Source organism: Lynx rufus, unplaced genomic scaffold (assembly GCF_022079265.1).
Source record: "Lynx rufus isolate CCGP_SWC_20201006 ecotype Redwood Valley unplaced genomic scaffold, mLynRuf1.p SCAF_17, whole genome shotgun sequence".
Classification (NCBI taxonomy): Eukaryota; Metazoa; Chordata; class Mammalia; order Carnivora; family Felidae; genus Lynx; species Lynx rufus.
The window spans coordinates 2,156,820-2,178,771 of NW_025814831.1; the positions used below are offsets into that span (position 1 = coordinate 2,156,820).

The window sequence follows — 21,952 nt, forward strand, 5'->3', positions numbered from 1 at the left end:
GCGGGGAGGAGTGTGGGGTCCAGCGTGGCTGAGAGGGTGGCTCCACTTCCCCGAAGAACCCACCCCTGCCTCCGGGCTCTTTGGTCCTTCTTGCTGCATCATGGAAGGAGATGATTGTCAGGAAACTCAAAGAGCAGTTTCTGCTGTGTTCCTCACCTCTGCCTTCAAGCGGCTGTGCTGCTCGGGGACTGGAGGCCCAGGGAAGCTGGTCGGAACCCGTTTTCCTGGCTTTCTTTCAGATCACTGGACACTGTTCTGGGCACCGTGTGGAGCGGTCTGTGAGCGTGCCTGAGACCGCAGGAGTCTCAGAACGGCGCACTGAAGATACCGCCACACGGTTAGCATCTCTGACGCGTGAGCCAGCCACACTGCAGCCCGCGGCCCCTTCCTGGACCAGTGTGGTCCCTGGGAAGCAAGCACCATGGGCACTTGGCCCATTTCGGTGAGCCCAGATGACAGTGGCAGTGTGGCAGAGCCAGGATTTGACCCCGACCGATGATGGGTCTCCCCACTGAATTCCTTCTCTCCAAAGTGATATTGAAAGGGCGGTTATTTTTCTGAATTTACCCCCAATTCTGGAGAGTTGTTTGAGGACGCTACTCAGCCTCCAATGGAGACCACAGTGAGCTGGTTCCAGCTCTGGCCAGTGAGGAAGTGACTTACTCGGGGCGCCTGGCCAGCGCAGTCAGTTAAGCGTCTGACCCTTGATTTCGGCTCAGGTCACGATCTCACGGTATGTGGAATCGAGCCCCATGTCGGGCTCTGTGCTGACAGTGCAGAACCTGCCTGGGATTCTCTCTCTTTCTTGCCCCTCCCCTGGTCACTCGCGCTGTCTCAAAACAAATCAACTTAAAAAGCGACTTATTCCACTGACATTTCGAGGGATGGGGGCAGGTGGTTGCAAGTGACGTGAAGAGGGGCCTGCTGGTGGCCTCCCTCCGCCCGGGCAGGGAGGGCTCCCAGACCAAGGGGATGCTCCTTTAACTGCCCCCGTTAGCGAAACATCGAATGGCTGCCGGCTCTCCTACACGGGCTCCCTCCAGTTTGCCGTCTAAGCAAGCAAACGGCTTGGCTTCATGACACCGGAGACCTGCGGCACCCCCCGCAGACTGTCGTCACAGCAAAGCATTAGCAGCACCTTTTAGAGTTTGAAAGTCAAAACGAAGAGACGGAACGAGACATGTACCGACCACTACCATTCAGCGGCTACCAGATTTGTTTATTGCTGAGCTCCAACCGGCCATACAGCCATGTGACAACGTGCCATAGAAGTTCTCTGTTTTGAGTACTTGGGCTCATTTTAAATAGCAGGATTTAAAAAACAAAACAAAACAACTGTCCACAGCCCCGGCTGTCAGATGTTTGAGTCACTGTAGACATCAGTGGTTGAGCTGAAGGCTTGGAGAAAAATACAAAAGTACAGAAAATGGTTTCCCTATCTCTTAGTTTACGGCGTTGCTTTTGTGGCTGATGATGCCGGAGGGGACGCTGCGGCCTGCCGGGGTCAGCGCTGCTTGTCTAAAACAGCTGGATCATGGAATCTCTTGATTTGCCGACACCAACCCATTTCACTGAAAGGGAAAAGGGCCGCTCAGCCCCAGGGTTTGGGGGCAGGGAGAGGGCGGGGTGGTGGCCGGGGCTCGGGCACCCACCTGCCACTCCGACGTGATTCTCCACGAACCGGATGTAGTTCTGGGCCTGCGGGGGGAGGTCCTCCCACTTCCTGGCGCCCGTGGTGTCCGCCTTCCACCCAGGCAGTGTTTCATATTCGACCTCGACCTTCTGCAGTATCTCCTGGTTAGCTGGGGAAACAAAGGGTAGGGGCTGACCCGTGTCCCGAAGATGCTGGTGTCTCACGCTGCCCATTCAGGGGCCTGCTTGCCGTGGGGCTGAGCAGCGAGGAAGGCAGGCAGCCCTGTTTGTTCTCAGAGTTGCAGGGTGGTTTTAGGACACTGGCTGTAACCCTTCCAGACCAGGGGGGACACATCCACCCAGACTTGGGTTCGCTAAGTGCTCTGACAGAACGTACACTGGTGACTCAGCTAAGGAACTTCACGGACCCCACTTGGAAATTCTAAGGGTCCTGAAGCATGAAGAGTTCCTGAAAAACTCTTGTGTCCCGTTCCCGGGGCGAGGGCCCCGCTCTAGCTGTGTGGTTCCCGGCATGTGGCTCACAGTAGATGCCGACCACCCCTTATTGACGGAAGATGCTGGAACAAGCCGTCTACTGCAAGGGTCCTAACTCACATGCTCCCCTGGGCCCTGGATCCCTGGACTCACACCACACTCCCGCTGTGCCCTCTCAAAGGTCGGGGACCAGCAGGGCCAGGGCACACAGGCCGAGAGGACACACGCAGCCCCCGCAGCCAAGCGGCTCTGGTGGGTGGCGGGTCTGCGCGTGCGCACAGGCGAGGGAGGGCCACTCCCCCCACCCCCAGCCGAAGGCAGGAAGTCGCTGGCAGGGGCGCGTCCAGGTGCGTAAGTAACAGATCCAAGAAAACATGAGCCTTTGTACTTTTTAAAAGATTTTCAAAAGAACGGATGCACGGAGGCAGAAACCCATCAGGTGTTAAATGGTCTGACCGAAAACCGTGTTTTCCTGGGTAGAAGAGTCCGCATTGTGTTTGCACAGAGCCGGCCACACCGGCCGCTCGGGAGCTTCCAGTGCTCCCGGGAGCTGGGCCTCGGCAGCCAGTGCCTCAGTGTCCCCGGGGGCTGGGGCCAGCGGGGTTGGCTCCCACCTGTCAGCCCTCTCCTGGGGCCAGGCCTCCCCCGGGGTGAGAACCTGTGACTGGCGGCCGCCCGCCCAGGACTGGCCGGCTCCGGAGACAGGTGCTCACTCTGCACGTTTGACGTGCGGACCCTCCCCTGCTCCAGCCTCTTCCCGCCTCGGATCTTTCCGGTACCTGGGAAATAGGGGATCCTCTTCCCGTTCAGCTTGTACGAGACCCCGACTTTGACCTCGTCCAGGGCATCCAGGATGTCCAGCTTTGTTAAGGCCAGCCTGTCCAAAAGCCAACAGACCGAGGCACGCTGGAGAAGCCGTTCCGTTCGTCCGTGCCCCTTGCTTCTCTACAAAGATGAGGTGGTCCCAGGAAAACGCGGTGCAGACAGGCTAGGGAGTGGGGCTTGTGCCCGTCCTCGCTCTGCTCACCTCGAGGGCCCCCCCCGGGACCCCGTTCTGGCGGCTCTTGCCCTGTTTGCCCTCCGTCACGGCTCCGCCTAAGTGCTCCTCTGCGGGCAGCTGCCCCATGACCCCAGGGACTGGCGGCCTCCCCGGGTGCCAGCTCTTTCCGGCACGGGCCCTGGGCCGCGGGCTCCATCCTGTTTCCTCCGTGTCTCCCTCCTCCCTCCCTCACGGACCGGGCCGAGAAGGCTCGCAGGTGGGTCTCCCCGTGCTTGTGAGTCCATGGTGGCCTCTGTGCCCGGCGCAGACACCCTGTCTTCCACGCTTCTGTGTCTCAGCCCCTCGGCGCTCAGAGCGCAGCCGCTTCGGCACTAGGTCCTAGTTGGGGACGGTGGCCCCCTCCCACGGCCCGACCCAAACCTACAGACCTAACGGACGTGCTGACTCGAGTCCAGCCAGGCCCAGGCCGGCCCCCACTGTGCCCGTGAGGACGGCCGCGTGCGTCCCCGTGCGCCGGCGTAACCTGCCGCGCACGTGCTCAGCCGGCTCTGAGGTGCCCGGGGAGGGGGGCCTCCCAGGGGGGCCTCCCTGCCACCCCCACTGCGGCCTCGCCGTGGGGAAGGGGAGACCCTGTGGCAACAAACAGGCGGGAAGGGCTGCTCACGCGGTAAAGCCGTTGACCATGTGCGCGTATCGCAGAATCATCAGGTCCAACCAGCCACAGCGCCTCTTCCTGCCCGTGGTCACCCCCCACTCGTGGCCACGGCTCTGTAGCAGGTCCCCGATTTCCTGCGTGAGAACAGAGCGGGTCCATGGCGCCACTAAAGGGAGCCCGCACTTGGCTGCCTCTGTGCTCAACACCTCTCTCTGCTGCCGCCTCCTCCCCTCTTCTCCCCTCCTCTTCTCTCTTCTCCCTCCTCCTCTCCCTCTTCTCCCTCCTCGTTTCCTCCTCTCCCTCCTCGTTTCCTCCTCTCCCTCTTCCTCTGTCTCTCCTCTCTCTCCCTCCTTCTCTTTCCCTTCTCCTTCCCCTCCCTCCTCCCCCCTCCCTCCTCTCCCTCCTCCTCCCCCATCTCTCTCCCTCCTCTTCTTCCTCTCCTTTCTCCCTCCTCCTCTCTCCCTTCTCCTCCCCCTCTTCTCCCTCCTTCTTCCCTCCTCTCACTCTCCTCTTTCTCTCTCTCTCCTCCCTCTCCCTCCTTCTCTTTCCCTCCTCCTTCCCCTCCTTCCTCTCCCTCCTCCCCCTCCTCTCTCCCTTCTCTCCCCCCTCCTCTCTCCCCCCTCCTCTCTCCCATCTCCTCTCTCCCATCTCTCTCCCCCCTCCTCTCTCCCATCTCTCTCCCTTCTCTTCTTCCTCTCCTTTCTCTCTCCTCCTCTCTCCCTCCTCCTCCCCCTCTTCTCCCTCCTTCTCCCCTCCTCTCCCTCTCCTCTCCCTCTTCCTCTCTCTCTTCTCCCTCTTCCTCCTTCTCTTTCCCTCCTCCTTCCCCTCCTTCCTCTCTCCCTCCTCTCCCTCTCCTTTCTCCCTCCTCTCCCTCTCCTTTCTCCCTCCTCTTCCTCTCTTCTCCCTCTCCTCTTCCTCTTCCTCTGTCTCTCCTCCCTCTCCCTCCTTCTCTTTCCCTTCTCCTTCCCCTCCCTCCTCCCCCCTCCTTCCTCTCCCTCCTCTCTCCCCTCCTCTCTCCCCTCCTCTCCCATCTCTCTCCCTCCTCTTCTTCCTCTCCTTTCTCCCTCCTCCTCTCTCCCTCCTCCCCTCCCTCTTCCCTCAGGGGAATGCTTGAAATCACACCCCCTGACAAACCCTTCCTCACACCTGGCTTCTCCCGTTGTTCCCACGTTCTCACATCCCCCGCAGGTGTGTCTGCAGCTAAGGCTCCCCTGATCGGGCCTTGCCGACCAGTGGGGTTGTGTTCTCAATGCCTCCTGAACACGCGGGTGGGGAACAGGGCAGCCTCTTGTCCCCCCCGATGGCCCGCGAGGACAGAGGGGGAGCTGGCCCTGTAGCTTTGCGCCAGGGGCAAGGTTTATTTTGGGGCAAGAACCCCATCCCTGTCCCTGCTCCCCCTGCCCCGTGAGAGCCCTGGCTACTCCTGGACGTGGCACCCTTCCCTCCCGACGCCGGTCTTCACACGCACCTGTTCGGGACAAGAGCCTGTGCCCTCGCTGCCAAGGGCACAGGGCCATGCTGAGAAAAGGCCAGTGTTTTCCTGACGGTCCCTGAGCTGCACCACACGGGGCGCCCTGAGGGGGCTGAGGCCCCCCGCGCGCTTGCAGTGTGTCCCGGGGACACGGTCGGCTTGAGCTTCTGCGGTGCGAGGCCGCTGTAGCGAGCAACCTTCTGTGCGCTCGTCTCTGCCTGCCTCTGCCCTTGCCCTGCGCGTCCCTGCCCGCCCCGCCGCTGAGCGCCCCGCACCGCCTCTGTGTCCCCCTGCTGAGGCCCCGCGGGGGCTGGGGACTCACGTTGATCTGCTCCGTGGGGAAGGCGCCGATGCCCACGCGTGTGGTGTAGGCCTTCACCACGCCATAGACCTCGCCTATGTTCTGTGGCGGGATGCCCAGGCCCGTGCACACGCCGCCCACGGTGCAGTTGGATGATGTCACAAAAGGGTAGGTCCCTGCAAGACAGAACCGGACGGGGGGTGTCCACCACCCCTGCAGATCACCCCGGCCCGGGGCTGCCTCTTGGCAGAGGACAGCGGGTGGTTCAGCCTCCCCTAAGTCCCCTTGGTGGGGTCTCCAGGGCCGGTGGTCTCAGGGACCAACCTGGGGTTGCTGCCTGCAAGGGCACCGTGAGTCAGGCCGCTGTGGCTCAAGTAGGAGTCTGGGGGTGAACAGAGGAAGAAGGCTGCTCCCAGCTCGGATGGTGGGGGCCTCCCCTGCTGTACCAGGTGGCCTCGGCTCGGGTGCGGCCACGGGGTCGGGACAGGATGTACAGGGGGCCCACACAGCCGGAAGCACCGGCTGTACCCAGCCTTGCGGGGAGCCCTGGGCCCAGCTCCGGACACTCTCCCTTCCTTCTAGATCGTCTCTCCCTCTTCCCCCTCCCAGCTGAAGCAGGAAGACTGGGGCGGGGGGGTGCAGCGTGATCATCCTCAAGGGGAGCCCCGCCCCGTCCCGTCAGTGGCCAGCCTGGTCCCCAGCAGGCACGAAAGGAGGTCCGCTGGGAGCAGCTGGGCTGGGGACCTACCGAAATCAATGTCAAGGAGGGCTGCGTTGGCACCTTCCACGAGGATCTTTTTGGGGGTGCCGTGGAGTGCCTCGTACATAAAGTAGACGCCGTCTCGAACCATGGGTCGGATCCGCTCAGCAAAGCCCTGTGGGGGGAGGCAGAGGGAGGCTGCAGGGGGCCAGGCCACGTCCGTCCAGCTCCAGCCCCATCTGACAGCCCGATCCTTCCAGTACATTCCTTTCCCGCGAGGGTCCTGACCTGCCAACCTGTCCCCAGACCTGGAACAGCCCCTGGCCCCACCTGAGTCTTATCTGCGACTCTCACGAGCCTCTTCCTGCTGTCATGGGCTGAACTGTGTCCCCCCAGTTAATCTGTCCGAGTCCTGGCCCCCGGCCCCTCGGAACGTGACTGCGTTTGGAAACAGGCCTCTAAAGAGGAGATTATGTTGAGGTCGCTGTGGTGGGCCCTAATCCAACGTGGCTGGCATCCTCATCGGTTTGTCCCTGTCCTCATTCACAGCCTCCAGCAAGGACTGGAAGGAGCCAAGATCCCAGCCTTGGAAACTTCTGGAAGGGCTCTGTGCTCCCCTCATCCTGTCCCTGACCCCATGCTGCCCCTCTGTGAGTCAGCAAGGCCCCCTATACCTCATGCCCCAAATAGGACGGGGACAGCCTCTTTCTCCAGCGCATCCTGGGAAACTTGCCCTGTGGGAAAGCGAGGGGCCCAAGCATCCCCTGGCCTCCCGAGGGGACCCTCCTGACCTGGCTGGCCCGAGGTCCCTAAGAAGGCCAGCCGCCCCATAAGAATGCCCTGTGACAGCGTGCCCTGCGAGCGTTCCGTGAACGTCGGACAGGGCGTCGCGCCTCTGGCAGGCTGCCCGCCGTGCCAGGGGTCCCTGCTCTACCTTGAGCCTTTTGAGTTGACCTTCAACATCCACTTCCAGGGTGGGGAACATGGACCGGTGCTGGTGAGCCAGGTTCTTGAATCTGCAGGGGTGACAGTGACTGCGACCCCTCGCCCCGCCTGGGTGTCCGCGCCCCTCCTCACTAGCCACGGTCCCCCCCTTGGGCTGCGGACGGCTGGGTACCTGGCGGAAAATTCATCAAAGTCCGACAGCAGGTCACAGATGCGGAGGCCCGTGCGGGCCGCTTTGGAAGAGTAGGCAGGTCCGATCCCCTTCCTGGTGGTGCCGATACTGGAAGATGGGGCGGCCGTGAACACAGGGAGCCCGGCCCCGCAGCCTGCTGGGGGCCCGGGAGAAGCCCGGACGCTCAGGGCCCCGGGCCGGCACCCCTAGACCCCGGTTTGCACCCCTACAAAAAGGGTAGAGCTGGGAGGGGCGCTTCCCAGCAGTAGCACCTGGAGTCTGGGGCCGCCTCTCCAGGATGGGGGTGGGGGAGGGGCTGGGGCCCTGGAAGGTGGTCCTGGGCCAGCCCTAACCCTCCCCTCGTCCCAGGCCTTGGCTCTAAGACATCCTGTCTGCGTTCGGCCCCAGCTTCCCTCTTGCGGGGGGCACTGAGGCTGCTGCCCTGCGTGTCTGACCGGGCTCGGCCGACGGGACGCTCAGCACTGCCACCTGCTGTACCTGCGTGTGAGCGCGCGCGGTAGGCGTGCGCGTACCTGCGCGCACACGTGCGGCAAGTGAGCATGCCACGTGACGAGGCAGGACGGCCACTGCCTCACCCTGTCCTGACTTTGAGAGCCAGCCGCTGGCACACTCTCGCGAGGATCTTTGGAGGCCAGGGAAACAGCCGTCGGTGCTGGTGGGGCGAGGGTTTGGGCGCCGTGGTGAAGTGGTGGCCTGTGTGTGTGTGTGTGTGTATGTGTGGCGGGGCGGGGCCGGGGCACCAGCGGTCCCGGTGGCTTCCAGTGGACCTCGGCCCCCTCTCCGCACACCCCAGGGCCCCCAGACTCGAAAGCCCCCCGGAGACACTCACTTCTTCCCCTCCTGCGCCTGTCGCTGTACTTCCTGCAGCCCGTCCACCGCCTGGTGAAAGTCAAACACTGCCCGGCCAGGCCAGGGTCCCCAGGGGGAGACAGACACAGGGTTAAGGGCCTCGCCTGCGCCAGCCCAGCCGCCCGGGACAGGTGGTCCAGTTTGAAAGGGGACATACTAGGATCTGGCCGCCGCCCAGACTCACGCGTCCCCGTGAGTCCCTCGGGCCTCAGCTTCCCCATCTGTCAATGGGAACAGTGACCCCCACCCACTGCCCACCTTCAAGTTCTTCGAGAAGGCCCCGTGGAGCTACGGGGCCCAGCGTCCCGGGAGGAGGGCCGCGGCCGCGTCATCGCTCACGTGGCAGGTGGGCGGAGCTTACCCAGGTGGGCGCGGTCAGAGATGATGAGCCTTTTCTCCCAGTCCTTCAGACCTGCGGCCACGGGGCAGGCGGTCAGCCTTCAGGGGCAGCTGGCCCAGGTCCCTCCCAGGGCGAGTCCACAGAGGTCACCAGGGGTGTGCCCTCCCCTCCTGGCCTCTCTCCCCGCCGAGGGCCCCGGAACCTCCCGCCCCGCCCGGGACGCCCCTCACATCTCCCTGCGGGGCCTCCGTCCTGTCACTTCTTGCTGCTCACGGCCCAGGGGCAGGTTCCCGTTGACTCTTCTGGCTCCTGCCCTGAACTCGAGCCCTGAGGCCGAGGCACGCTTCCTCCTCGGACCCCATCGGGGTCTCAGGGCCGCGGCCTCTAGACAACCGTCACGGGGCGCAGTTGCCCAGACACCTGGCCGGTGGCCTCGCTCTCGCCCCTCTCTGCCTCCTGCCTCCGGAAACCACATCCTTGCCTGCAGGCGTGGCGGGCCCAGCGGTCCCCAGTCCTGGCTGGGGGGCTCCAGCCAACTCCAGGTCCCAGGGCCTCTCCCTGACTTCCTGGATGTGACGCTCCAGGGCCACCTGTCCCCCGTGTCGTGAAAGCGCCTTACAAACACTGGGGCCCACAGCCAATTTGGGGCCTTAGGCCGCCCTGCTCTGTGCGTCCTGGAGCGAAGTCCGGCTTTCTGCAGGGGCAAGGCCAGCAGGAGGCGGGTGGGGGCCCGGCCGAGTCGGGGAGCCCCCCCCACCCCAGAGCCGGGCCAGGGTGAGCGCGTGGGGACGCGGACCCACCTTTCTTCTCATTCTTTTCTGCTTCTTCAAACAAGCCGGGTAAGTGGACGACCACCCCGTTGCCTGCAACACACGACAGGAGACTGGATTGAATGGCAGACGCTGGCGAATTCGGCGAGAGCGTCATCAAGCGTGCGCGCTCACGGCAAGTGGGGTGAGAGCGTCATCAAGCGTGCGCGCTCACGCTCCCAGCGGCCGTGTTCGCGAAGCCGGGCCCCTGACGCGGTGAGCGGGAAGCCGACTGGGCTCTGGCCACGCTGGGAGCCTGCGCAGCCGTACAAAGGGAGGACGTTCGGACCTGCTACAGCACGCGGACCGCGGGGACACGACGCCGAGTGCAACAGCCCAGTCCCCAAAGGACCCACACAGTGTGGCCACTCACACGAGGTCCCCAGAGGAGTCGGATTCGCAGAGACAGAAAGTAAAAGGGGGTGCCAGGGGCTGGGGGTGAATGTTTAATGGGGACAGAGCCTCAGGCTGGGAAGATGGAAAGTCCTGGAAACGGACCATGGCGGTGGGTGCGCTACAGTGTACACGTGCTTCGTGTGCTGAGCCCTGTGCCTGAAGGTGGCCAAGAGGGGAAGCTTCCGTTCTACGTATTTATCACGGTAGAGACGACAGGGCCCGAACAAGACAAAAGCCAGCACGGAGCGTTTACAGGGCCGGACAGCGTTTGGTGGTCGCTGCGGCGGGGGCAGGGCTCCAGCCAGGGGCGTGAGGGAGCCTCTTGGAGTGATGACAGTGTCCTAGGGCTGAGTTGTGGTGGCGGCTGCGCGATTGTGGCGAATTTCACAGCGCGTAAATTACACTTGAGTAAAGCTGCTGCGGTTGATTTGAGCAGCGGAAAAGCGGGAGAAATGCAGCCCCAGCCGTGCCCGGACCCGACTGGGGCCCTCCGGGAAGCCGAGCCTTCCATACGACGCTGGAGTGAGATCCACATACATGCCTTACACGGGCAGGGACCGAGGCCCAGAGTAGGAAGGTGGCTGGCCCCAGGTCGCGTGGCACGTTGGTGTGGGGTCCGACGTGAAACGCAAGCCCTTTCCTCTTAGACCAGAGGCAGTGGGGCTGGGGCACCTGCTGCCTTCCCATGAGGAACCCCTCGTGGCCCGGTCCCCGCCAGGGCTGGCGGTGGCACAGGCTCGGCCAAGGGAGACGGGACACGGGTCCAGATGGGAGTGGCTCCGAGACTATGCGGTCCGTGCCCAGTACAAAAGGTCACCTAAATGCCACGGCGTCCTGAGATGGCCACGTGGCAGGGGCCCAGGCAATGTCGCAAGCTGAGGGGCAGCTGTGTGAGCTCTGGCACGTTCTGCCCCTGCCCAAGCACGCCGGTGGCTGGGCTGAGCCCTGCCGTGCTGCCCGGTGACCACCCGGCCTGGGCTCCGGCTGCTGGCCCCCGCCCGCCCCAGCCCCTCAGCGGCAGGCAGAGCTCCTCCGATGAAGCAGTCCTCCTTGGCCTTGCTTCCCGCCAAGTGGGGCCCGGGGCCTGGCTGCAGCAGGGCCTCTGCCTGCGGGTTGTCCCCGGGCTGTCCTCGGCCCCTGCAGGGCACCCGAGTCTGCACTCCTGCAGCCCTCTCCTCTGCCCAGCCTCGCGTGACCACACACGGCCCCTCAGCCCACACGTTCCTTCTTTTCCCCGACACTGTGCCCTCACTGGGCTCACACGCAGCTGCAGACTTCACTTCCCAACCGGGGAGGGGCGGATACGTCACCAGTGAGGTCCTGCTAAGTCGTGGAAGGAGCCGGAGGAAAAGTCCTGGACACCGTGGGAGGGCGTCCGGGGGCCTGGCCGGGGCAGGGGGGCTCAGGCTAAGAGCTGAGGGCAGGACAGGCAGTCCAGCCCAGTGGCCGGGAGGGAGGGGAGAGAAAGAGAGGCAGACAGAGACAAAGAGACACAGAGCGGGAGACCCCACAGTCCTGGAAGGGCCGCGAAGGTCCCGGCCCTGAGGGCGAGCCGTGCTGTGGGGAGCGGGTGGTGAGGAGGCTGGGCCTCCACGAACGCACACACACGCTTGCCTGCCCACGTGCACGTCCCCATCCACACGGCACACTTGCTCGCACTCACACACGTGCAGGCGTGCAGACGCTCACGTTCACGCCCACAGTCGCAAACGTGCTGGTCCCTGCGGCCCGGACGGGCCTCCCGCCGCCCCCTCTCCGTCTGGCCCAGCCCCACGTGGCACCCCGGGCCCATCTTGCCGGCACACTCGGGACCCCAGGCTGGCGGCTGGGCACGGCGGACACTCACCGATGAAGGACACGGCCTTGGTGTTGATGATGCCGCTGGGCAGCAGGTGGAAGTCGTACTCCCTGCCGTCCACCACCACCGTGTGGCCCGCGTTGTTTCCGCCCTGGGAACAGAGACCCGGCTGAATGTGCGGGAGCCTCAGGGCTTGGCCCTTCCCCGGGAGGGCCTGCCAGCCTCACTCTGGACCGGCTGCAGACAAGGTGCTTGGGGGCTGCCTCCCCCAGGGTGCACGGGACACTGTTTCTTTGACTTGGGTCTCTGGTGTGGCGGGTGGCTCTGATCCGGGTCTGGGGTGCATCGGGTTGGTGACCCACTCCTCGCATGAGGTGCGGGGGCCTGGCCGGGGGACTGGGTTGGAGAGGGGCTGGCCCAGCCGGTCCCCCAGCCCCCCAGGACCCCCCTCGTGGGCAGGCCCCTAGGAGGCTGGCTTGGCAGAGGTCGCCCAGAGGTGCTTATAACTCCGCCCCACCTGTGACCCTCTCTGGGGGTCCCTCCTCTGATGCGGGAATGAGGGGCCAACCCTCCCAGGAAGCGCAAACCCGGACAGGCCCCCACAGCTCGAGCTCTGCGGTGGCGGACCCTGGTGCCCACCTCTGGGGCTGGGTGAGGCACAGATGCAGTCATTGGTCATCAGGGCCAGCGCTCCCACCCCCTTAGCAGGGGCCCCTCCCTTCCCGCCCTTTCAGCCTGTGCCTGCCATCGAAGAATGAAAAGGAAAAAACAATTCCGAGGCCAGCCCTGTTCTGGGGACACCCAGGTGACGGTGGGCTCGGACTGGCTGGGGTGGGTGGCCAAGCCGGGGGAGGCCAAGCCCCAGGAGGGAGGCCCAGCCTCCCGTTCCCACCAGCAGAGGGCACTGTGGGCACCCCGGCGGCCCCTGGGACGAGAAGCCTCCTGGCTGGTGCCCTGCCTCGCCCACCTTCCTGCCCTAATCTCCGCGGTAACACAGGCTTATCCATCGGGCCTCTCCCTGCCGGCCCGCTGTGCTCCAGCCTTGCGAAGGGGGGGACGGGGGCCATGGTCTTTTGCCCGCCCCAGGCAGGTCTGGATGCCAGCAGCCTCCTCCCCCCACCTGCCTACCAGGAGTACCTGCTCCTTCCAGTCCCTCCACACACAGCCCAGGGTGGGGGGTGGGGGGGCACGGCCAGGAGCCTGGGGGCAGCGAGGGGCAGACACTGGAGACCCCCCAGGCCAGAAGCTTTCCCTCCTGCGCCTCCCATCATGCATCAGTGCCCTAGCGCATCTCCCGGGCTCCCACGCGCCCTCCACCCCCACTCACCCCTGCGAGCTGTACCGACCATCCCACACGGCCCTGCGAGAAAGCAGTTCCACGTGGGGCCCCCCGACTCCCCAGCACCCCGCTTATTTAGTGCATGTGGACGGTCTTTCTGGGTCTGCTGCTGCCCGGACACGGTGTGGAGGACCCTCTCTAACAGACCCCTGGGGTCACCACGACCCAGGACCGGGCCGTGTCCCCAGGTGCTCTGAGGCCGGCAGGGACCGAGCTGCCCTGGGACTTGAAGGCCGGTGGCTGTGGGAACGGACCGCAGGCTCCCGGCAAATGATGGTGGAAAGGGATGGGCTGCCCTGTGGGGAGCAGACAGGAAGGGTGAAGGGGCGGTGGGGGCCTGGGAGCCCAGGGGGGTGTCCCACGCGCAAGGGCAGGAGGGCAGCACCAGGCCGCAGGGGGCTCAGGACAGACACGGTGCTGGGAGGTGACCCGGGTGGGCTGCTCCAGAGGAGACAGGGAAGGGGCCTCAGAGGGGCCGTGGGAGGGAAGGGGGATGAAGACAGAAGATGCTGGCGGGCCGGTGGGGGGGGAGGGGAGCGGGGGCAGAGGGCTCGGCCCCAGAGGCACACGCCGTCCTTGCTCTGCCCCGGCCTCGGCACCTGTGTGCTGCACACGTCTACGCGCACTGGACGTTCATGCCCCGTCACAACTGCCGCCACAGGAGGGGCGCCCGGGGGTGTGGTCTCCACTGGCAGATGGGGCCACTGAGGTCCCCAGAGAAGTGACCGCAGCAGGATCCAGGCTGGGCTGGACGCAGGCCCCACTGCCTCTCTGCAGACGTCTGCCCCCCCCGTGGCCGCTTCCTGCCTGCCCCAGCTGGGCCCAGACACCCCCCCCCCCACTCTCCCCGTGCCCAGCACCAGGGTCAGCTGGCCCTAGGACACACACACACACACACACACACAATGAGAAGCTCCTCACGCACACCCCCACCTTTGTTTGGGGTAAACACGGGTAACTAGGAACAGGCACACGCCGTCGTGGGCCAGTGGGCGTCAGGTGACTGCTGCCGGCTGCAGGGCCCAGGCGTCAGGCCACAGTCCTCTCCTGGGGGCAGAAGCTAGCCCCAGGAGGCCGCGCCCGGGGCCTGCTGACCTGCAGGGAACACTTCTGAGAGCTCCAGGGGGACTGTCCCAGAGCCGCCCCGGTCTGTCCTCCCCCAGGTCACACGCAGGCTGCTGGTGAGGTCGGGGCAGGAACACCCCACCTGCCCTCCTCAGGTGGTGGCCCAGGTGCCGTCTGTGGTCCGCAGGCCCCAGGACGGCTGGGCCAGGGGGCCGTCGGGCTGAGAGTGCGGCCCCACACGCTCCAGCCTGGTTTGGAAAACCGCTTGGAGGGAGGAGCTTGTCCAGGGTCCAGCGAGACGGGTGAGGACGTGTGGCCGGCCTGGCCGCCTCCGTGGGGACTGCCTCTTGGGCGGCCCCTCTCGGCCTCCCTGTCCCAGGGGGCAGGTTCTGTCCTGGGGGGGTGAGCGAGGACCACTCCGAACCTCAGGGCGGCCGGGGTGGGGGGTGGGATTCCCAGACCTCGACTCCACTGCCTGAAGCTGGCCTCACCCTTCCTGGTGCCCCTGGGGGGCTGGCCAGTCAGGTGGGAGCTGGGCACAGAGGCAGGGCTCGGGGCGGCCTTAGGGGGCTCTGCCTGTCTCCGGGTCCTCCCTCTGTGCTCGGTCCTCAGGTCGGGCACAGCTCCAGTCCCACTGCCCCTGCCCAGCCTGTCTGGTCACTCCTGGACACCCCTGCCAGCTGTCTCCCTGGAGGAAGAGATCTAAGAAAGGGGGGCTTTCTCACTCCTGGACACAGGAGCAGAACCAAGGCCACGGCTGGCCCGCTAGGGAGTCTGGCCAGATCTGACCTTCCCATCCCCGCAGGAGCCCAGCAAAGGCGGGGCCCAGGCCCAGCAGGGAGCCTCTCCACGGGGCTGCCTGGGCTTCGAGTGTGAGTGGCGGCCGTGGGCCGGACAGCGCAGACCCCTCCCCTGCCCCATCTAGAGAGCGGGCCCCGCCCCGTGTGCCCTCCGCCACCCTCCTTGGCATCTCAAGGCTGTGCAGCCCTGAGAGCCCGCTCCGGGTCCCCACCAGGCCCCCGAACCTGGGGGACAGAGAGTCTGTGGGAGCAATTTTTTGGCGCCCTCGGGCCCTCCCTCCAGGAGGCCCCTGCTGACCCCCTGAGCCCCCCTGGGGGCCATTTCCGGGCCTGACGGACCTGCCTCTGCAGCTCCCCTGGGCAGGCAGCCGTGCCCTTTGAAGAGCAGGCCCCGGTGCCCAAGTCTGGTCTGGTGCCCGCGGGCCTTGGGAACGCTGAGGGGCGGGCTGTGCCGGATCAGAGGGACCATCTGCTGTTCAGGGATGTCACCTCCTCGGAGGCAACGGGGGCGGGGGCTGGGAGCGTACGGGGGGGCAGTGCGAAGGGGAGAGGATGCTCCTGGGACGTCACCCCCACCCCCGGCGCTGTAGCTGCTCCTTCTCCCACACCACCCCTGCCCGGCCGCCGGTGCCTCTCCGCACCCCTCCTGGCCGCCACGGTCCACACCCACGGGGCTCCGCGTGGCCGCCCTATGGAGGGGGACTTGTCACCCACACGTGTGCCGCTGCCGTCCAGCATCCGTCCCCATCCCTGCCCCCTTTCGCCAGCCCTCGGCCCCAGCACCCCGCTGACCTCTGACCTGCCAGGGCCCGACCCCTACGACCGGCTCAGCCACCACTCCTCCCGTTCTCTCTGAACCCCCAGCTACCCGGGTCCCCACGCTGCTCTGGACGGCTCGTTTGGCCACAGTGCCCCCTCGGCCCCGGTTCCCGGGGAGGCACCAGCCTGGCCGTCTGCCCTGCGATGCAGCCCCCTCCTCCCCGCCCCCGCCATCGTCAGCATTGAGGGCCCCAGGCCCCTTCTCCCCGACGACGTCCCTCATTGTGTTTCTCACACAGCCTCGCCCCCATCCCTGCAGCCAGAGCCTGCCTCCCAGTCCGGCTCACTCTGGACGGGCACCGCCCCTGTCGGTCCCCAGCCCTGGTCCAGGTGCCCGACAAGTGGACAAAGGGAGGGAGTGAGCAGGGAGGTGAGCAGGGGCGGGTGGGGGTGGGGGCAGCTCCTCAGAGGCTGCGGGGCCCCTCCCGGCCAGCCCCCAGAGTGCTTGGGGTCCGCTTGGGTGTGGGTCTGGGTCCTGGGCCGCAGAGCCAGGTTTTATCAGGTTCTGCACGACACACGGCAAGGGGCCGGCCCTCAGGGGGAGACGCTTGAGGCCGCAGCCCCGCCCCGGGGGGAGAAACCCGGTTCACCCTCCTGTGCGCAGCTTCACCCCGTCTCTATCTGCCTGCCGCAGGCAAGCTCCTTCACTCGTTCACTCATTCAACCCAAAGAGTTGCCCTCTGCTCAGTGAGGCTCCGGGTGGGGGCTGGGAGGAGGGAGGTCCTGGGCTCCAGGTGGGTAGGCAGGCCTCACCTGCCGGGGCCACAGGGGGCTGTGTAACCTGGGGGGGGGGCCCTCCAGAGCCGCCGCTGGGTGGTCAGTGCCGTCAGAGGATGCAGACTTGCAGGGGAGGCCCGCTTCTGGAAGCAACCCCGGGCGCTCCCGGCCCCCGTCCCTGTGGAGGGCCCCGGCCAGCCTGGGGTTTGAGGTGAGGTGCCTCCTGAAACCCCCTGGGGAGAGGGGTCCCAGAGCCCCAACAAGCCGCAGGGCGTGGCCCCTCAACCACTGAGGCCACCGTGTGCAGCACCAGACCTTCCACCACCGCTCGAGGCCCCCGGCCCTTCCCAGGAAGTGACTGGCTGGACCAGTGGAAACCGAGAGACCCAGCACAGCACCCTCGCTCGTACCGAGCACGTCACACACGGAGCCCCGTTTACACCGAAGCTGGAAGGAGGGAATTTTAAATCCTGACCTTGGCGGTCCTGGGCAGGGGGCCCCACAGCCTTCTGACCAAAGTAACTTGGGAGGTGGAGGGAGAGTTGAGCGTGAGCCCCTGGCTCTGTGGGCCTGGGGCCGAGTCCAGGCTGGGGGTGGGATCAAGCAGCAGGAAGGACGCTGAAAGAGGGACCCCGGAGAAGGTCTCGAGGAGGTGTGGGGGCTCGTAGGAGGGGCCAGCAGAGCTCACAGGGGGAACGTGCGAACTTGCGTACAGAGAGCAGAGGCCCCCGGGGCTGTTGTCACTCGGTCCAGAGGGAGCCCGCCCCGCCAAGAGCAAAGGGAGGCCCCGGGGGACCCAAAGCAGCACCCCCAGACCCAGAACGCTGGGCGCGGACCAGGCACTGCTGGGGGGGCGGGGGGCGGGGCGTGAAGGCTGGGAGGGCACAGAGGCGGGCGCGAGGCGTCTGTTCAGCGTTCAAGTGGCACGGAAAACAGCAGCGGGAGGAAGCCAAGCCTGAGACCCCCCGACAGTAAGGAAGGTCGTGGGGGGGGTCCTGGGGCGCCGACCACGGGCCCCACACGACGGGGTGGGAGAGAAACAGGACAGCGGTGGGGGTGCAGGCGGCCTCAGACCACGAGGGCCGCAGAGGGCTTCCCGGCCGTGCTGAGTGCGAGACGGAGGAGACAGGCCTGCTGGCGGAGGACGGTCGGCCGAGCAGAGGCAGGGTGGCGCCAGTCAGCAGCCGCCCCGCAGGACGGCCCCGGGCCCAAGTGACAGGCCAGGTGACCCTTCTGGTCACTGGGGCTGGCCGGCTTCAGCCCTTCCAGGCAGCCACCCAGACGGGACTCCCGGCCCGGCCCGCTCTGCCCACTGCACGTGCCCGCCGCCCGCTTCCCTGGGCCCCTCGCTCCCACGTGCTGCCCGGCTCCCGGGGCCACGGCTCCGTGTGGCTCTGCGCACCCGGTGGCCGTGGCTTTGGGCTTCATGCGTTCGCGCCCTGAGTAAGAGGCAGCCTTCCCCAGGGCAGAGGCTGGCGCCTCAGCAGGCAGCCGGACGCCAGGGCCGTCTCCACGGGTGTGTGGCACACGCGAGGGCCCACACGTGCTGCTTATTCCCATTCGTCAACTTCTCCGGGCCTCACTTTCCCGGCTTGCCAGGAGGCTGGAGGGGGGTGGGGTGGGGGCGCCGGGGCTCCTACAGGCAGAGACGCGGGTGATCTCAGTGTGAGAAGTCAGATGGGGGCCAGCCTGCTCTGCCCGTGGCTGGTCCCGTCCGGGACTCTTACTGGTGATGGACGGGAGAGGGCAGGGCCTGGCCTGCTGACCCAGGTGGCAGAGCAGGGAGGCCCCACTCCAGAACCATTTCCAGAACGAGGAGAGCCCACAAAGGCCCCCAGTCTCTTCAGGAGGGAGACGGGCCACAGACAGACGCGTGAGGCTCACTGGGGCCGGCAGGTTACACGGAGGGCCGTGGCGCCGTGTGCCCAGGAGCAGGGGGACAGGAATGGGTTCGCTGGCCAGGCTCAGGGCACGGAGGGTGGGGGCCTCTCACGATCCCAGGAAGCACCTTCCGGGAACCCACTGCCCGGAGGGCACAGGAGTGGGCACAGAGAGCGGCTGGCGTGTGCCGAGAGCCAAGCGTTGGGCTCACCCTTTCCCCGGGGGCATGCCCCGGCCTGAGCCCTCCCGGCAGGGGCCAGGGGATAAGGCTACAGACCAGGCAGAGGAGCTCAGGGGTGTCCCCTCCCCACTTCGAGCAGCATTTCTGGGCATGGCTCCAAACCGCAGCGGAGCCAAAGCACGAAGCGTAAAGCCCACCCGTCTGTGCCCTGAGCTCTAAGTTATCCGGTCAGCAGCGTGGCTCTCGCTCTGGTACAGGGGCAGTGGCTCCGAGGGAGCGGCCCGGAGGGAGCCCACAGCTGGCAGTGGCCACCCGGGGCCCTTGGGGACAGAGCCCGTGTCCGGCTCCCCGGTGGCGCTGCCAGCCCCTGGGTCACCCTGGCCAGCCGTCCGTGGCCCCTCCCTTTCCCCCTGAGTCTGGCCGGGACCCTCCTTGCCCCTGGTCCCTCTTCCTCCGGGTCCTGGCCCCCTGTCCTGCCCTTGCCTCTGCCTCCTCTTGGCTGATGCCCCAGGGCCACCCCGCTGGCCGGCCCTGTGCCAGACCCAGACAGGATGAGAAGGGAGGGTGTCTCAAACCAGACAGAAGCTGGGGGCGCCACCCCACCCCACCCCATGAGGATCCGGTGTCCCCAACTCAGCACTTGTATTTATAGCTCTGCCCTGGCCCCCGGCCTTAAGGGGTGGGGCTGGGCGGGGGAGGCGGTCCCTGGGGGAGGGGGCGGGGGAGGGGAGTGTGTGCGTGTGCGAGGGTCGGGGTGTCCAGGAAGGGAAGGTATCCAGGAGGCGTGGCCAGGTCAGGGCGCGGGAGGAGAGGGTCCCCGGGAGCGGGGAGGAGGGGGGGTGCTGGGGGGGGGGGCCCGCACCTGGCAGCGGCTGATGATGTCGGCGTCCGTGGCCAGCAGGTCCACCACCTTGCCTTTGCCCTCGTCCCCCCACTGCGCGCCCAGCACCACGGTCACCCGGGAGCCGGTGGCAGCCGCCTCCTGCTGCAGCCGCCCCCGCTTGACGCCGCCCGAGCCGGGGGGCCGGTCATTGGAGGAGGCTCGGGTTCCCGACATGCTGGTGCGGTCCTCGGCTGCGCTGGGCCACGGGAGGGCCTGGCCGCCGCACCATTAAAAGGAGCCGGCCCGGGGCAGGGGGCGGGCCGGGGGCGGGCCTGGCCGGTGCCGTGGCGCCTCTCGGTGACCTCCAGGCTGCCGGGTCCCGCCCCCCGCCCGCCCAGCCACCACCGGGGAGCCGAGTTGGGCCGCGGACGCTTACTCATGGAGGTGGGGGCACAACGACGGCGAGAGCGCTCCGCGGTCCAGGTTTCTCCCTCGGGAAGGCGGATGGGGACGTCTGCGCGCCCGGCCCCGAGCGGGGCCCGGGGAGCCCTCCACCGGCTCCCCACCAGCCTCCGACCTCAGGGCTTTAGAGACTCTGGGGGGCCCTCTCCAGGGTGGGGGTGCGGCTTGTAAAAGGGGAGCCGTGTCCTCACACCGCACCTGGGGGGGGGCGGGCTGCATCTTGGGGGCTTGCAGCGCACCTGCCCCGAGGTGAACCTGGGTGCCTGGACCCAAGCGCGCACTCTGGTGGCCAAAGAGAGAGCGCGCGGCTGTCCCCTCCCCCAGCACACCGAAGCACACTCTCCGGGGCTTGGCGTCCAGCACGGGGCAGGCAGGCCCCACTCGGGCTGTGCTGCCTCTGGTCCGCAGGGCCCGAGAGTCCAGGGACACAGGACCGGCGATGGTAGGGCCACCTGGCCAGCAGAGAAACAGCCAGGGATGCTGGCCAACCCCCACACGGCCACGGTCTCCAAGAGGCTCCACTGGAGACACCTTTCCTGGCCCAGCCTGTGCAGGGACTGGGTTTCCAGACAGGATTTGCATCCCATTGCTGGGCTCCCGTGCTCCCAACTGGGTGCCCTGCGTGGCCTCCCGGGAACGCGCCACATCCCGAGTGGATTCGGGTTTGGGCGTGGCTCACCCCACTGGGAGATGGGGCCAGGGATGGGCCCCGGGAGGGGGGGCAGGAGCACACTGTTAGCCTCTCACCCTGTTCCCTCTGGGGGCGGCGGGGGGGAGGGCAGTCTCAGTACAGAGGCCCCCAGAGCCCAGCAACTAACCTGTGGCCAGGGCTCAGGGAGCGCGGGGCTCCGTGGATTCCGGTGGGGGGACGAGAGCTCCCATGGAGGAAGAGAGAGCAGACTCTGGCTGCCACACAGTCACTCACAGAGAGTCCCAGCTCAGGACTGCACTGCCAACCTGCCCCTCGTTTGTCCCCTCCTTGGCCCACTCCCTGCTGGGGTCCTGGCTGGGATCCCTCGGCGGCCCAGACCCTCTTCTCTCACATGGGCGGTTCCTTCCTCCCGGAGTTGCTGTGGGGCAAACACCAGGGTGCAGGTAGAAGTGGGGTGCGAGGGGCAGGCCTCCCGTCCTTGGCCCCCCTGGGCGACAGCCCCCCTCCGCCCCGGCTGGCAGCGCAGGGGCAGGCGGGCTGCCTTCTGGAAGGCCAGGCAGAGCAGGCCGAGGGTGGGGCCCAAGGCCTCGGGCAGCCTGGAGGGGCTGTGGCAGGGGGCTTGGGTGTTTCTGGGAGTGGGGGCTGGGAGGGGAACTGGCTGTGTAGACACGGGAAAGTCGGAAAGGCATGGTTGTAGCAGAAGGGACCGAGAAGGCGGGAAGGGTTGTTTGCATTTGCAGAAGAAGGCGCCCAGCCTTCCCAACGGCCACAGGAGCCACGGAGGGGGAGGGGGATGTGCGAGTCACGTCAGATGGGGATGTTTCTCTCTGCCGAAGGGGGGTGCTAGCTTGGAGCCCTTCCTGGGGGAGACTGGGGCTCAGTGGGGACAGCGTGGGGGCTCACACGGGATCTGCAGGGCCAAACCCTGTCCGGCAGGGGCTCCGACTCCCCCAAGCCCCATCTATAAATAGCCAGAGGGCCTGGTGGGAGGGGGCGGGGTTGGGCTTTTCTATAAACAGCCCTGTCCTGGCCCAACAGCTGGGGCCCTGCCGGTCACACGGCCCTGCCTGAATTAGAACACATCCCCTCTGCCGTGGCCTGTGCACAGTGGGCCTGTCACCAGGGTGGTGGAGGAACAAGTCAGCAAGCTCGGGGGCCTCACCGTGTGACCTCGGGCTCAGCCCCATGGGGTTTCCACCATCCGGGGGCCACACGGCCCCCTGGAACCACATCATACACGGTGGTCCAGGACGCAGACACCACAGATGCCTGCAGGACGCTTGCACCCTTGAGCGCAAGACTGCACGGCAGGGGTGAAGACAGTATGCGGCAGGGGCGAAGAGGGCGGGCCGCAGTTTCCTAAGACGTCGGACACGTAGCCCCAGCCTAACGAGCGCACGCGTAGGCTCAAACACAGGCGTGCGGATACGCGCAAACGCTTCGCGCCGGAACAACGCGGGGTCGTGCACACGAAGGGGGAGCAGGGCGAGGCCCCGCCAGACGGCGGGGTGTTACTCAGCCAGAAAAAGGGGTGTTGTGCCAACACACGCTGCGACACGGAGAAGTCTCGAGAGCACGCCATGTGGAGCGTAGCAGTCACAGAAGGCCACGTATTGGGATTCCGTTCAT

The 21,952-nt window shown here is 66.4% G+C and overlaps 1 protein-coding gene across 1 annotated transcript; it reads right to left on the reverse strand.

Annotated features, from left to right (window-relative positions):
• Positions 1-1,518: 1,518 nt before the first annotated feature.
• ADSS1 (adenylosuccinate synthase 1) lies at positions 1,519-19,443 on the reverse strand. The gene is made up of 13 exons (XM_047079911.1): positions 19,249-19,443; positions 11,633-11,735; positions 9,382-9,444; positions 8,603-8,653; positions 8,222-8,288; positions 7,372-7,479; positions 7,189-7,270; positions 6,303-6,429; positions 5,576-5,730; positions 3,792-3,916; positions 2,907-3,004; positions 1,653-1,802; positions 1,519-1,571 (listed from the first exon to the last, which is right to left on the reverse strand). Exons 1-13 carry the CDS (start codon positions 19,441-19,443, stop codon positions 1,519-1,521), a joined length of 1,377 nt encoding a protein of 458 aa, XP_046935867.1.
• Positions 19,444-21,952: the final 2,509 nt, after the last annotated feature.

Coding starts and splice junctions, on each gene's coding strand:
- ADSS1 (XM_047079911.1), bottom strand. CDS start 19,443: ATGTCGGGAACCCGAGCCTCCTCCAATGACCGGCCCCCCGGCTCGGGC. Junction 11,736..19,248: donor ACATCATCAGCCGCTGCCAG/GTGCGGGCCCCC, acceptor CTCTGTTCCCAG/GGCGGAAACAACGCGGGCCA. Junction 6,430..7,188: donor GTCAACTCAAAAGGCTCAAG/GTAGAGCAGGGA, acceptor CTCCCCCCACAG/GGCTTTGCTGAGCGGATCCG.